Source organism: Carassius auratus, chromosome 26 (genome assembly GCF_003368295.1).
Source record: "Carassius auratus strain Wakin chromosome 26, ASM336829v1, whole genome shotgun sequence".
Lineage (NCBI taxonomy): Eukaryota > Metazoa > Chordata > Actinopteri > Cypriniformes > Cyprinidae > Carassius > Carassius auratus.
The window spans coordinates 8,337,429-8,351,038 of record NC_039268.1 but is presented as its reverse complement, the minus strand read 5'-3'; the positions used below and the strand labels follow the sequence as shown (position 1 = coordinate 8,351,038).

General features: G+C 41.4%; 1 protein-coding gene across 1 annotated transcript in view; it reads left to right on the top strand.

Moving 5' to 3' along the window:
- The window catches only part of glrba (glycine receptor, beta a), a 30,106-nt gene extending 18,945 nt beyond the window's left edge, over positions 1–11,161 (top strand). The window contains exons 8-11 of the mRNA XM_026204030.1: positions 1,897–2,049; positions 2,792–2,940; positions 8,414–8,566; positions 9,186–11,161. Coding sequence (XP_026059815.1) covers positions 1,897–2,049; positions 2,792–2,940; positions 8,414–8,566; positions 9,186–9,482 — 752 coding nt within the window. The 3' untranslated portion in view covers positions 9,483–11,161. The remainder of the gene's footprint in view (positions 1–1,896; positions 2,050–2,791; positions 2,941–8,413; positions 8,567–9,185) is intronic.
- The last annotated feature ends 2,449 nt before the right edge of the window (positions 11,162–13,610 follow it).

Sequence of the window (13,610 nt, the reverse complement as noted above, 5' to 3'; positions counted from 1 at the left end):
AAGTAATAATGCATGCAAAAATGAACATTTTCTTCCACAGCCAAGATATTTATTCACTGGAGAAATTTAGCATTATACCACTTCCTCTGGATCCTCTGCAGTGAATGGGTGCCATCAGAATGAGAGACCAACCAGCTGATAAACAAATCATAATAATCCACAAATAATCTACACAACTCCAGTCCATCGATTAACATCTAGTGCAGCAAAAAGCTGTGTTTATAATAAAACACACTCCATCATTAAGATGTTTCAAACCATTGCTCTATGTCCTCTATCCAAAATATACTTTTCCAGTGAAAGAAATCATATAGTCTGAATCAGAAGATAATTATGCACAGATCAAGCACTGTTTATCAAAACAGTGTGAATGAACAGCGCTCTTCCACCCTCAATACCCATGGCTGAAGTGTCCTTGAGCAAGGCACTGAACCCCCGGTTGCTCCCTGTGCGCTGGATATAGCTGCCCACTGCTGCCCACTGCTCCGGCTGTGTGTTCATGGTGTGTTCACTTCTCACTGCTGTGTTTGTGCACTTGGATGGGTTAAATGCAGAGCACCAATTCCGAGTATGGGTTACCATACTTGGCAAATGTCACAACTTTTCACTTTTTTCACGTTCACATTTTCACTAGAAGAAGTGTTATTATGGATTATGGTCTGTTGGTATTTGTCCAAAAGCAATGGTTTAAAGTTGCCTTAAACAATTCCTCAATGATACATGTGTTTTTTACAAACACAGCTCTTTGGTTTCATACTAATGGATTGTTGTGATGTTTTATGAGCTGTTTGGACTTTCATTCTGACGGCACCCTTTCACTGCAGAGGATCCATTGGTAAGCAAGTTATGTAATGTTATATTTTTTTTCTGATGAAGTTGCTGTACATTATTTCACATCATTATTTATTATTGTATACCAGAAATAACTTAATCTAAATAGCAAAAGAACAAATATTTATAGCTATATGAACAGTATGTTCATAAGAGAATAATTATGTGTAAGACATCTAAATATAGGCATTAATGGATTAATTTCTGCTCCACTAATGGAGTGAAATAGAGCTTGCGATTCCTCTAATTTATTGAGTGTAATTTTTGTTTTATTTTTATAAGGTTTGATTTCACAGTGACCCCATGAGAAAGATGAACTCTTTTGGAATCTGCAAATGCATGCACACACACACACACAAGTCATATGAGCACTGGACTAAGAATGTGTACTGTGAGCATGTGTAAGTGAATAAGTCGTTTGGATGGATGGGTGTTTCTTCAACTGTGGGCAAAGTTTGGCCCTGTGGACCTGTAGAAAATAAACATAATAAATATTTCAAACTCACTTTGTTATTTTAGTCCAGGATTCCAGGATTTTAAGTATCCCTTAAACAGAACTGAACTTAAATGTTTTGACTAAATTATATCGTAATTTGAAATTATTGTGAAATAAAAAAAATATTTTGTTCACAAGTGACATTTACAATATCTTGAATTTTCTTCACACATCACAATCATCTCATATTTCATCTCAAGCTCTCCACTGACACTGCTCCTGTCTCCTTGGTAACACTAACTTAAGTACAGTAAATTAAAAAAGACATCTGTAAAGAGCAATATTATTAATTGTTGTAGAAATAATGCTGTGCTATTTTGTGTAAAAAAAAAAATGTAATCGTTTACACAATAAGCATTTAAATGGTTTGTTAGTTTCACTTTGTTAACATTATTAATATAATATTTTTATTGTTATTTAAGATTTTTAGATTTAAAGAATCAGTAACACCCTATATAGTACATAAAAAGCATTTTGTAGGATCATAAATGATGAAGATTGCTATAACACTTCCAAGACCTATGTGATTTTGATGCATTCTCTCTTGTTCCCCCTCTCAAAATCTATAGGTCATTATACTTGTGTGGAAGTCATCTTCACTCTCAGAAGGCAGGTGGGCTTTTATATGATGGGTGTTTATGCTCCCACCCTGCTTCTTGTCGTTCTATCATGGCTGTCCTTCTGGATCAACCCTGACGCCAGTGCAGCTCGAGTCCCCTTAGGTGAGTCAGCCTTCAAATGAAGCTGTCAGTTAAAACAAAAGAACACCACATGCAGTTGCTGTTATTGGAATTGCAGTGTTGAGTTTGATGACCCTTACAGAGTTGCTACAGCTCTTTCTTAGCCTTTCTTATATTGCCTATTTAATGATTTAATAAGTCATTGGGATTTTATGTGACAAAGGTGTTAAAATCTGCAGACTTTCGTAAAAGCAATTTCTAATAATTAACAGTTTCTGATACACTACCATTTTTGATGAAGCCTTTTGATAAATGTTTAAAAATCAAATACTTTAGGATAATTTATTTATAAACATTTCTAAATTAAATATATAGTATATGAAACATATATACAAATAAAATGGGTAGAAAAAAGGGTGCACATTTAAAGAAAGATAAATATCTTTCCATTTACACTGGGAAATTCATCCATCAATCATTCCCATGATTATCCAAAATCCAACCCGTTTTTCCTCTCATCTCTCCATATTCCTCCTCTCATAGGATCCACTTCTCCTTCATTCCTTTCTCTCATTTGTTCATCTCTCCATTCCAGGGATGGCTGTTACTCCCAGGTCAGTTTTATCATTAAAGCATCATAGTTAATTTTATACCTTGTGGTTAAGTGAGAAGAAACTCAAGATATCTGCTTAAGATCAAGGTACAGTATGCTGATTAATGAAGCTGCAGTATGCAATTACATGAGGAAGTCTTCTTTCTTTCTGTCCTGTCTGTCTCTCTTTAGGCATTCTGTCTGTTCTGTCACTGTCATCCGAGTCTATGTCTCTAGCATCTGACCTTCCTAAGGTCTCCTATGTGAAAGCCATTGATATCTGGATGATTGCCTGTTTGCTGTATGGTTTTGCCTCTCTTGTGGAGTACGCTGTGGTTCAGGTGTGTATGCACATGTTTGTTGTTGTCTTGTATGTTTCCTTGATATTGCAGAACTATAGATTTAGCTGAACTCTGTATGGGTGTTTCACACTTAAAAAAAAAAAAACTTACTTAAAAGAAATATTTATCTCAGTTTATTTTTCCAATAACAATATCCAGAAGTGGAAAAAAAACTTTTGTCATTACTATTGTTATTTTTGTAATTTTCCTTAATATAAACTTTTTCACCATTTCAAAATTTGATTTACATTTCAGCTACATTAAAACTTTTTTTTTAATAATATTCTTTAATGACACTCAATTTTGGATTCATGTCTTGCTGAGGTGTAATTCATAGGTATAGCATAAACATATTGTAAGGATTTCTAAACTTTATCCCAGAACCCAACATATATCATATAATAAAAATAAGGAGAAAAACATTGACACGGAAATGGACTCTTTCTGAGAGGAGAAAAACAGATCTGTAAACAAAACAAATGAAAACTAAAACTGAAAACAGAACGTCTCTGGTAACTTGCGTAACCCATGTTCTCTGAGTAGTGAATGAGACGCTGCGTGGCTATGAGGGGAACGCCCTCTGGGTGTCCCGATTGTCTGAAGTCTGGATGGAATCACAGAAATTCATTCACTGTCTCAACGCTCTTACATCGCCATCCTTATACTGGCGAACATGCCATCTGCTCCTCAGATTTCTTTGCCGAAAAAAGCTTTATGTTGGCAGTGCAAGGAGCTTGGCAGCAGACACAGCATCTTGTTCCCTACTCAGAAGAACATGAGGAACAAGTAACCAGAGATGTTCTCTCTCATGGGTTCACTTGATGCTGTGTAGCTGTGATGCAATGGGAATGATGTACCAAACACGCCAAGCTAAAGCGCTTCCATATCTGGCCTGATGATGAATCCGATAGTATCCACAGCTGGTTCAAGCAGACAAGACCCAGGAATCAGGAGCCGTGTCAAGATCCAAATTATAGAACTTGATGATAGTGTGTGGAGAGTACCATCCTGCCTCTACACAAATATCCCAGGAGCATGAGTCGGAACCCTTTTTTGATCAAAGAGACACTTTAAAAAAATATATATATTGCATTTTTCCAGAAGAACCAAAGTAAAAAAAAAAAATGTATATATATATATATATATATATATATATATATATATATATATATATATATATATATATATATATATATATATATATAGAATAGTAAGAATTATCCATGACTATTGTTGTCTTTGTTTTAGTCCACGAAAACTGATGACATTTAATCTAATTTTACTCTATTTTTAATCTAATTTTTACTCTATTTTAGTCTCTTTTTAGTTATGCAATCTAGCCCAGTCAGTATAGTATAAGTACCTAATAGTATACACGAAACCAAAATTTTATTTTAGCCAAACCCATTTCAAACAAGGTTATCTTATTATATGATTGTTACCTTATAGACTCAAGAATATATCTATTACAGACACGGAAGACACTCTGATTTGAATTTACAATATTTATTAGAAGTACACACATCAGTCCCTTTCTCTGTGTCAGACTTAACTTAGTTTGTTGTCATCTTCTAAATAATGCTGCGAGTTGGGCTTGAGGAGGTTACGTCGCCTGCATCTGTGCAGTGTGACCTAATGGAGCCCCTGAAGTGAGACACAGGAAACAGAAATACAGCAAAATAATAATAACGCGACTTAACGAGACAAAATAACATTATGACGGTATAACATTTTGTTCTAGTCTCTTTTTGGTCAACGAACATGAAGAGACATTTGAGCATAGTTTTTATTTAGTAAACCACATTCAGTCTCGTTTCTATTTGTTAACAATATTGCATTATACATTTAATTATAGTCATCGTCACATGACCAGCATTTACGTATCGTCTCGTTTTCGTCAGGTGATAAAAGTTCATTATATTTAGTCATAATTTTCGTTGACGAAAGCAACACTACATGAGCCAGACAGGCATGCATCTGAATGGAATCCAAGTGAATCCCCAGGAAAAGTTTTTTTTTTTTTTTTTTTTTTTATAGAGGGGGTGAGAACACACTTTTTGGCATTCATTCTGATCAAAAATGTGGCAAAAGAGAAATTTGTGAGAATGTGGTAAATCACTAATTCCCTGGAGTGGGCTAAAATGAGCCAACTGTCCAGGTAATTGAGTGTACAGGTCCCTTGGAGCCTCAATAGGGCAGAGCAGCATCCATGCACTTTGTGAATGTCCTTGGTCCCAAGGCAAGGCCAAAGGGAAGAACCTTGTACTGGTAAGCCTTTCACCCAAAGGCAAACCTGAGGAACTTGCTGTGTTGTTGAATGACCTGAATATGAAAATAGGCATCCTTCAGGTTGACAGTGACAAACCAGTCTCCCACACGAGGCTGCGACAGAACCGAAGTGTGTAACCCGAACTGAACTGTGTAGAGAACCCAAGGCAATACCCCTGGTAAATGCTTCATTTTATGAAAGAATTGTGATAGAGGATGCAGAGTGTTGCAGTCTAGAGGACATACCTTGTGTTGCGATGGTCTGGAGGGGATATCATCATCTACCACAAAGGAGAGCCCCTGATAGATAACAGAGACCGCAACAAAAATGCCTTACTAAGGAACAATGAACTCCTCCTCAACTCAGATATAAAGTTCCTGTGGTTTACATTGTCTATCAATCCTGGAAAACTGGGGTATAACGCTGCAATTTACATTCTGCATTTACAGAATATATATTCTTAATTTTGTGCTGAAAATGCAGAAAAATGAAAAGTGTATGAAAATGACCTGAAATGATTTTGACAATGATTTGGTGTGTGAATCAGTATAACATTTTTATATATTAATTCTCTCATTCAAAGTAGTCAACAAAGCAGTAATATTTATTTATCTTTTTAAATGCCAAAATTATTTTAAGTTGAGTCCAGTACATCCTGAAGAAGGGTATACTCTATCAGGTGAAAGGGGAAGTTGAGGCAGTAGTAGTTCTGGAATCAGTGCGTCATACCATTATTAATCTGGGACATTCTGTGCTATGGGCCGGACACTTAGGCAAGCATAAAACATTATCAAGGATTGCAAGTCAGTTCACTTAGCCTAAAATCTATACGGATGTAACAGAGTTCAATCGTACCTTTACAGAGTGCCAAGATGACTTCTGGTAGGAGAGTGGCACCAGCACATTTATTACCATTGCCAGTTATTGACACCCCTTTCAGTCACCTGGGAATGGATGTAGCGGGGCCCCTAGAAAGAAGTAAAAATGGGAACAGGTACATCTTAGTGATTTGTGATTTATGCCACCAAGTATCCTGAAGCCTTTCCCCTTAGAAACATCGAAGCTAGACAAGTAGCTAACTGCCTTGTACAGCTGTTTTCCAGGGTGGGTGTTCCCCGTGAAATTTTAACAGATCAGGCTACTAATTTTATGTCCTTGCTGTTAAGACAGATGTACCAATTGTTGGGGATTAGGGCTATTAAGAATACCCCTTACCACCCCCAGACTGATGGTTTGGTCGAGCGCTTTAATCAAACCCTAAAAAGCATGCTGCACAAGTTCGTTTCTAAGTCAGGAGATGACTGGTACCAATGGTTACCATATCTGTTGTTTGCTTACAGGGAGGTGCCGCAGGCATAACTGTTATATGGCCGGCAAGTAAGAGGTCCTTTGGACCTTCTTAAGGAACAGTGGGAGGGACCAAAGGATGGTACTCGCAGTGTGGTCCAGTACGTGATCCAAATGAGAGAGTGTTTGGAAGAGATGACCTCATTAGCCCAAGAGAACATAAAAAAGCCCAGCAAACTCAGAAAGTGTGGTATGATAAGAAAGCAGGGGAAAAATAATTTGAGCCTGGCCAAAAGGTGCTGCTGTTGCTGCTTATCAGTGAGAATATGTTGCTAGCTAAGTGGCATGGTCCCTACAAGATAGGCAGAGGGAACAGAGGGCAGCTCTGTGACAGTGCAGAATAACATAAGTGGACTTTAAACGGCAAAGGGTGGATTGCCCACTTCAGGTTGGTGGAGAGTTCCTGCCTCAAGTGGTGGAGTTCAGGTATCTTGGAGTCTTGTTCACGAGTGAGGGAAGGATGGAACGTGAGATTGACAGACGGATCGGTGCAGCTTCTGCAGTAATGCGGTCGCTGTACCGGTCTGTCGTGGTGAAGAAGGAGCTGAGCTGTAAGGCAAAGCTCTCGATTTACCGGTCAATCTACGTTCCTACTCTCACCTATGGTCATGAGCTGTGGGTCATGACCGAAAGGACAAGATCCCGGATACAGGCGGCCGAAATGAGCTTTCTCTGTCGAGTGGCTGGGCGCTCCCTTAGAGATAGGGTGAGAAGCTCGGTCACTCGGGAGGAGCTCAGAGTAGAGCCGTTGCTCCTCCACATCGAGAGAAGCCAGCTGAGGTGGCTCGGGCATCTATTTCGGATGCCTCCTGGACGCCTTCCCAGGGAGGTGTTCCAGGCACGTCTCACCGGGAGGAGGCCCCGGGGAAGACCTAGGACACGCTGGAGGGACTATGTCTCCCGGCTGGCCTGGGAACGTCTCGGGGTCCCCCCGGAAGAGCTGGAAGAAGTGGCTAGGGAGAGGGAAGTCTGGGCGTCTCTGCTTAGACTGTTGCCCCCGCGACCCGGCCCCGGATAAGCGGAAGATGATGGATGGATGGATGGATGGACTTTAAACGATTAATTGCCACTTTGAACGTTTATGTAATTGTGACATCCATAATTGTAATCTAGATTAGAAAACTGATTCATTGTGCAGCCCTAATTTCACTTTCACAACAAAACGCACAGCGTCTCCGCTACATGGTGGTGGCAGCGGTAACAAATGCTACAGCGATAATCAATGCGCCTGCTTTCTTTGCATGAACATTTGGGAGGTGTTATGCAAATCTTCCCACATAGTGATGTAGACGTGGGGGCATGTTTAAACGAGGCATTTTAGGAGGAAGTGGACGAGTCTCACTCCAAAGAGAAAGGAAAATTTGAAATCGCATCATATGACCCCTTTAATCACTGTTCACGATATTATTATGTTTTCCCCAGGTTCACACTGGTGTAATTGTAAAAAGGCTTTGATTATCTCTGGTGTAGTCTATCATATTAATATGGGCAGTTTAACAGACAGAAAGTGTCCAAATATCAACCTTATTTTTGTCAAATGTCTAGCGAAAAATTTACTTTATTTTAAATAAATGCCACTTTATTTGACTTTTTATGTAATGGTATTCATACTAAATGTGTGGCATAAGAGTGCAAACGCATTTGTCTGACCAGTGGAAGATGGGGCAAAACTTGATGCCTGACATAAAGGGCCTTGCTTCCAAGTATGGCATAATGTTCGTAGATTAATGGAATCATGTAAAATTTTACTATTTATATTGTTGTTTAGTATTTTCTTATGATGTTCTCTGGTTTTCAAATGTCATAAGGGTGTGTTTGCATTGCATGAATTTGCTCTTTCTGTGTGCTGTGTCACAGGTGATGCTGAACAGTCCCAGGCGCATTGAGGAAGAGAAGATAAAGATGGCTGAGAAAGAGAAAGAAAGAGAAAAAAGGGAGAACAAGACACCAGCAAAAACTAACAGTGCCAATGGCACTGGTGGGACACCTATACATGTCAGCACACTACAGGTCAGTTTGTGTATGCACATGTATTCCTTTTAGTGAGTTGAATTTGTGCATTAATTGGTTTGTCTTTATGTAGAAAAAATGTGTGTGTTTTCTTCACATGTACTTGTTTGTGTGTGACTGTTCTCTCTATGTAGGGTGTGTGTGTGTGTATCTTTTTATGTAAGTTGAATGTGTGTGTGCGTGTGTGTTAATGGGTACATGGGGAGATGAAATGGCTGTAATTGAGTCTACTGCTCTGAGCGTGCTCAGTGGAACATGGGTGCAGAGAAGAGCAGAGGATTCTGGGGTACTGAAAGTAATGTGACCTGACAGCACCAAGGCCTGAAGCTATGACAGAGCAGCACGGGGGTTCACAAGTGCGTGTGCATGTGTGTATGTGTGAGGGGGAGAGGTCATATTACAAACAATATTTAAGAGAAATGTCTTGCGAGGATGACTGCAATGGCTTCCATGGAGACTGACGTTCATGGGAAACTGGTCATCTTTGGAAAAAAATATAGGGCTCCAATAATTTAGAAGGATGGACGGATGGACAGACAAATAGACGGATTGACAGTTAGATAGATAGATTTAATTGTATGTATTTGATTGTTTTTTTGTGTGGCTTATGTTTGTGTAGGTTGTGGAAAACCGCTGTAAGAAGGTGTGTACTTCAAAATCTGATCTGCGCTCAAATGATTTCAGTATTGTCGGTTCTCTCCCACGGGATTTTGAACTCTCCAACTTCGACTGTTACGGCAAGCCCATTGAGGTCACAGATGCTGCCGGTAAATCACAGAACAAGAACAAGAAGAAGCCGTCACCTCCGAAACCCGTTATCCCGTCTGCTGCTAAAAAGGTTGATCTCTATGCTCGAGTTCTGTTCCCTTTCACCTTCCTTTTCTTCAATGTTATTTACTGGTCTGTCTACCTGTGACCATGACAGAGTGTAACTGTGCGTTCACAAGCAGCAGCATATCAGGGCGTTGAGGAGAGTTGTGCTGCATCCAGATGTGCCTACTTATACTATGCCCATAAAACTATGTACTTTTTTGTGAAGAAAAAGTACACACGTTTGAGTGTGTCGTAGAAAAGTAGGCAAGCTTTAGGACATACTATCATGACACAATTGCGTCTTTAAAGGAGCTCTCTGTCGCATAATTACATGAATCCTGTCACTGTAAACTGGCCTGTCAATCATCTTCTCACAGTTAACATCCTCCCACATTTAATTTAACTTCCTACCATATCGAAGAGAAAATAAGTTGCACGTTGGTCTGCGAGGTCATGCGGAGAACTCTGCTCATATTTTCTTCATAATAATACATTTAAAATTTAACGACCAAACGGATGTTTATAACAGTTTACATTGCTGTTGCAGACGAAATATAACACAGATAGCATTAAATAAATATTTTTTACCAGGTTAAATATTGATTATTAATAACTCAAACCCCTTTATCCAGGGGCGACTTTACTAATAAGCAAAGTAAGCGGCGGCTTAGGGCCCAGGGAATCAGGGGTCCCATCTCTTAGGCCTATTGGCAAAAAATATTTGCAGTGTTGAACAATGTAGCCAAGCACAGACATATAATTTAATTTCTTGAATGCAGTGACTCAACATGTTTAATTCAGAATCCACTCACAGTGCCAAGTTTTTGTCAAGTCCTGAGTTCTGCAAGCTCGGGCTCCTCTCATTATAACAAAGTGTAGATACTATGTAAATAAGAGATTTATTGTGCCATGTAGAGAGCTTATTAACGGAATGTTGTGAGATTGCAATGAACTGAAGTGAGTGACAGCTTTTATTGATTATATGAGGGAGCACCCTTTCGCGCATTCTAGGCTGTATAATACTGTCTGACTGTCTCAGAACAGGGATGTTCACCTCAGTAAAGAACTTGTGTTCAAGTCTTAATTTTATTTGTCTTGATGTTTCAAATTGTAACGTGTGCATGTAATATTAGCCATTAGAGTGTGCACAGATCTACTGTACACTTCAAAAATCGACCTGAAATAGTAGACCATCCGGGGGGTTTTGGCATACTCTTTTCAACATACTATGCTTTGGGACAAACTAATTCTAATCTCACATACTATTTAGGATGGATTAGTATGGACATTGGGATGCAGGGAGAAAGTCATGTCAGCTTTATTGTAATGAGCTCTGACGCAGTGAGGCGGCCACCAATCGGAATGTAGAAGTCCTCCTCTTGAGAGGATTCCAAAGAACGCCAGTCCTGTAAACTTTGGTTCCGACCACATTAGTTCCCAAGAATTTTCATGCTAGAACTCTTGTTTTTCAGCGTGAATGCAATTCATTTGCTCAAAACGTCACAGATTTGACCAGTTGCATTTAGGCTACACTTCAACCAGGACAGTTTGTAATGCAGGCTGCGCACAAATTAATGTTAATGTTAATTAAAGACCAAGGCTACTAAACGTCTCCTATAAACTGCATGTTGAAATTAGACTTAGTTAGCACTTAACCATGAACACAAAATAATGGCTTTTATTGGTTTATTTTGTTAGCAAACATAGCTATAATTAAGTTCCCTGTCAAGGGAACTTCGAACTGCGTCCTCTGAAGGGACACTATGGGCAACACCTCGTCGTGACCCGTGTCTGAAGCATACTTTGAAAAACGCCAACGTGTTGGCCGGCGACAGCCTCTGAAGTCACTACCGGTGCGACTATAAATACGCGCCCGTAGGACCCGTCACTTATCTTCTTCGTCTTCATTGACTGTTTTGTTTGAAGCGTGCATCTGAGAAACGACCAGAACGGTAAGAGCGATCTATTATTGTTATCATGGCATCCACTAGCATGGCACCCGAACAACAAAGGGGTCCTGGCCCATCTCGATCTGAGGATCGAAGACGGGTGCAGAAGGCTAGTGTCGCGGCTCGCACTCCTCCCCCGCCTAAGGGCAGGGGCAAGAGGAATCGCGGGTCACGAAGAGGTAAGCAGGGTCTGAGGGATGTGATTCAGACGAGGCAGCGTTCTCGTCTGGATCGGAGCGATACCTAGGAGTTATGCACTTCCTTCGGATGTTTTTAACTTCTATTTTATTTCTCCCCTGCCTCATTCCCCTGTAGCCACCAGCGCTCCACCTGATCGGGGTTAGGTGGAAAGTTTCTCACATAACAGTCTCCTATCCTGGACCTGTTATGTTTTGGTTGGTCCTATTTTCATAGTGACCACCTTACTGACGGTCCGGACCAAAAGGGGGCACCCCGTAAAGCGGGACTCTAGTACAGGAGGGAGGGTGAGTATGTAACCCTTTCTGCTTATGGGTGTTATGTTGCTGGTGGTTATATGTCTACTAACAAACTCTGTGAGTTTCCTTTACAGTGCTCAGTTCCAGCCTTGTGCTCTGGTATTAGGTGACCACGATCACAGGCTTTCGGCAGGCGGCCGTGCCACGTGGGTTTGCCCCCCCGGGCGCGACACCCGCCGCGGAGCGAGTCCCGCGTGTGGGAAGCAAGCGCTCTGCGGTTGCTCATCCCACACCCCCTCCCGAGGAGCCTGGCTGATCGTCAGAACTGGCACAGCACTGCAGGGAATTTCATGGATGTCCATCCAGGTCTCCCTGAAGGGCCTCCTGGCCGTTTGGCGCATCCGGGTAGGTGGTAGTTACGGAGTCCTTCTGTATTTACTGCCTCAGGTGATGCTCCCCTCGCTTGAGGGTTGGAGCTCGCCCCTCCCATGCGATCCAGCGCCAATGCGATGCTTAGGAACCTTTCTGTACACACGATAAGCCTGTGTACTTTCTCAAAACCACATGGTGGTCAGTGTGCACATGAAAACTTTGCGAACTGTCTCAAATCCATGGTGGTACGGTGGTACATGGTGGTAAGTGTGCACGCAAGACTCTGCTCACTTTCTAAAATCCTTTACGGTAGGGGTTACGTGCTCTGCTTCGTTCCCTTTCTGAAGATGATTAGCCCTGGGGTCCATGGGCTTCACTCAACCAGTGTGTATTTGTTATACACCCCAAGCATCGCTTCTCTCAACATGAGGGGCTGTGTGGACTCCCACATATTGTGGTTATCAGATAGTAGGCTTCATCAGGCCTCTCTGATGGTGAGCTCCCACATACTGTGGTTGTCAGGTAGTAGGCCTCACCAGGCCTCCCTGGAGATTTAGCTCCCACATACTGTGCGTTTCCACTAAATAGCATATTGTGGTTTTTCAGATAGTAGGCTTCACCAGGTCTCTCTGAAGGCGAGCTCCCACATACTGTGGTTGTCAGGTAGTAGGCCTCACCAGGCCTCCCTGGAGATTTAGGTCCCACATACTGTGCGTTTCCACTAAAAAACGAGCTCCCACGGTTTGTGGTTGTCAGGTAGTAGGCCTCACCAGGCCTCCCTGGAGTCGAGTTCCATATTACCTTCCACTGAGGTGGTTATCTGGTAACAGGTAGTAGGCCTCTCTAGGTCTCTCTGTAGATGAACTCCCACATATTGTGGTTATCAGATAGTAGGCTTCACAAGTCTCTCTGAAGGTGAGCTCCCACATACTGTGGTTGTCAGGTAACCTTTCAGTACACACGCTAAGCCTGTGTACTTTCTCAAAACCACATGGTGGTCAGTGTGAAAGTTAACGTTTTGCGCACTGTCTGAAATCCACGTTAAGTAGTAAGTGTGCAAGCAAAACTCTGTGCACTTTCTGAAATCCTGTACGGTAAAGGTTACACGCTCCGCTTCATTCCCTTTCTTGAGATCATTAGCCCTGGGGTTCCTTGGGCTTCATTCAACCAGTGTGTATTTGTTATACACCTCAAGCACCGCCCCTCAACAAGGGGGGCTGTGTGGGCAATTCTCGCGGTAGTTTAGCAGCGCTCCCCTTTTCTAAAAGGGTCGCCTATGAGCATGCTGCTCGGAGCTCGGAGTCCTCCTCTCATGGGAGACTGAATTCTCTGTTTTTTCATCAGAGCGCTCCAGTACTACATACTGTTTTGAGACACACTGTGAGAGCAGACATCCTGCTGAGGCAGGGGCTGAGGCTCGGGAAATGGCGCCTTCGAACCAAGGTGTGAAGCAGAGTTGGAGAGGTTGGCCAG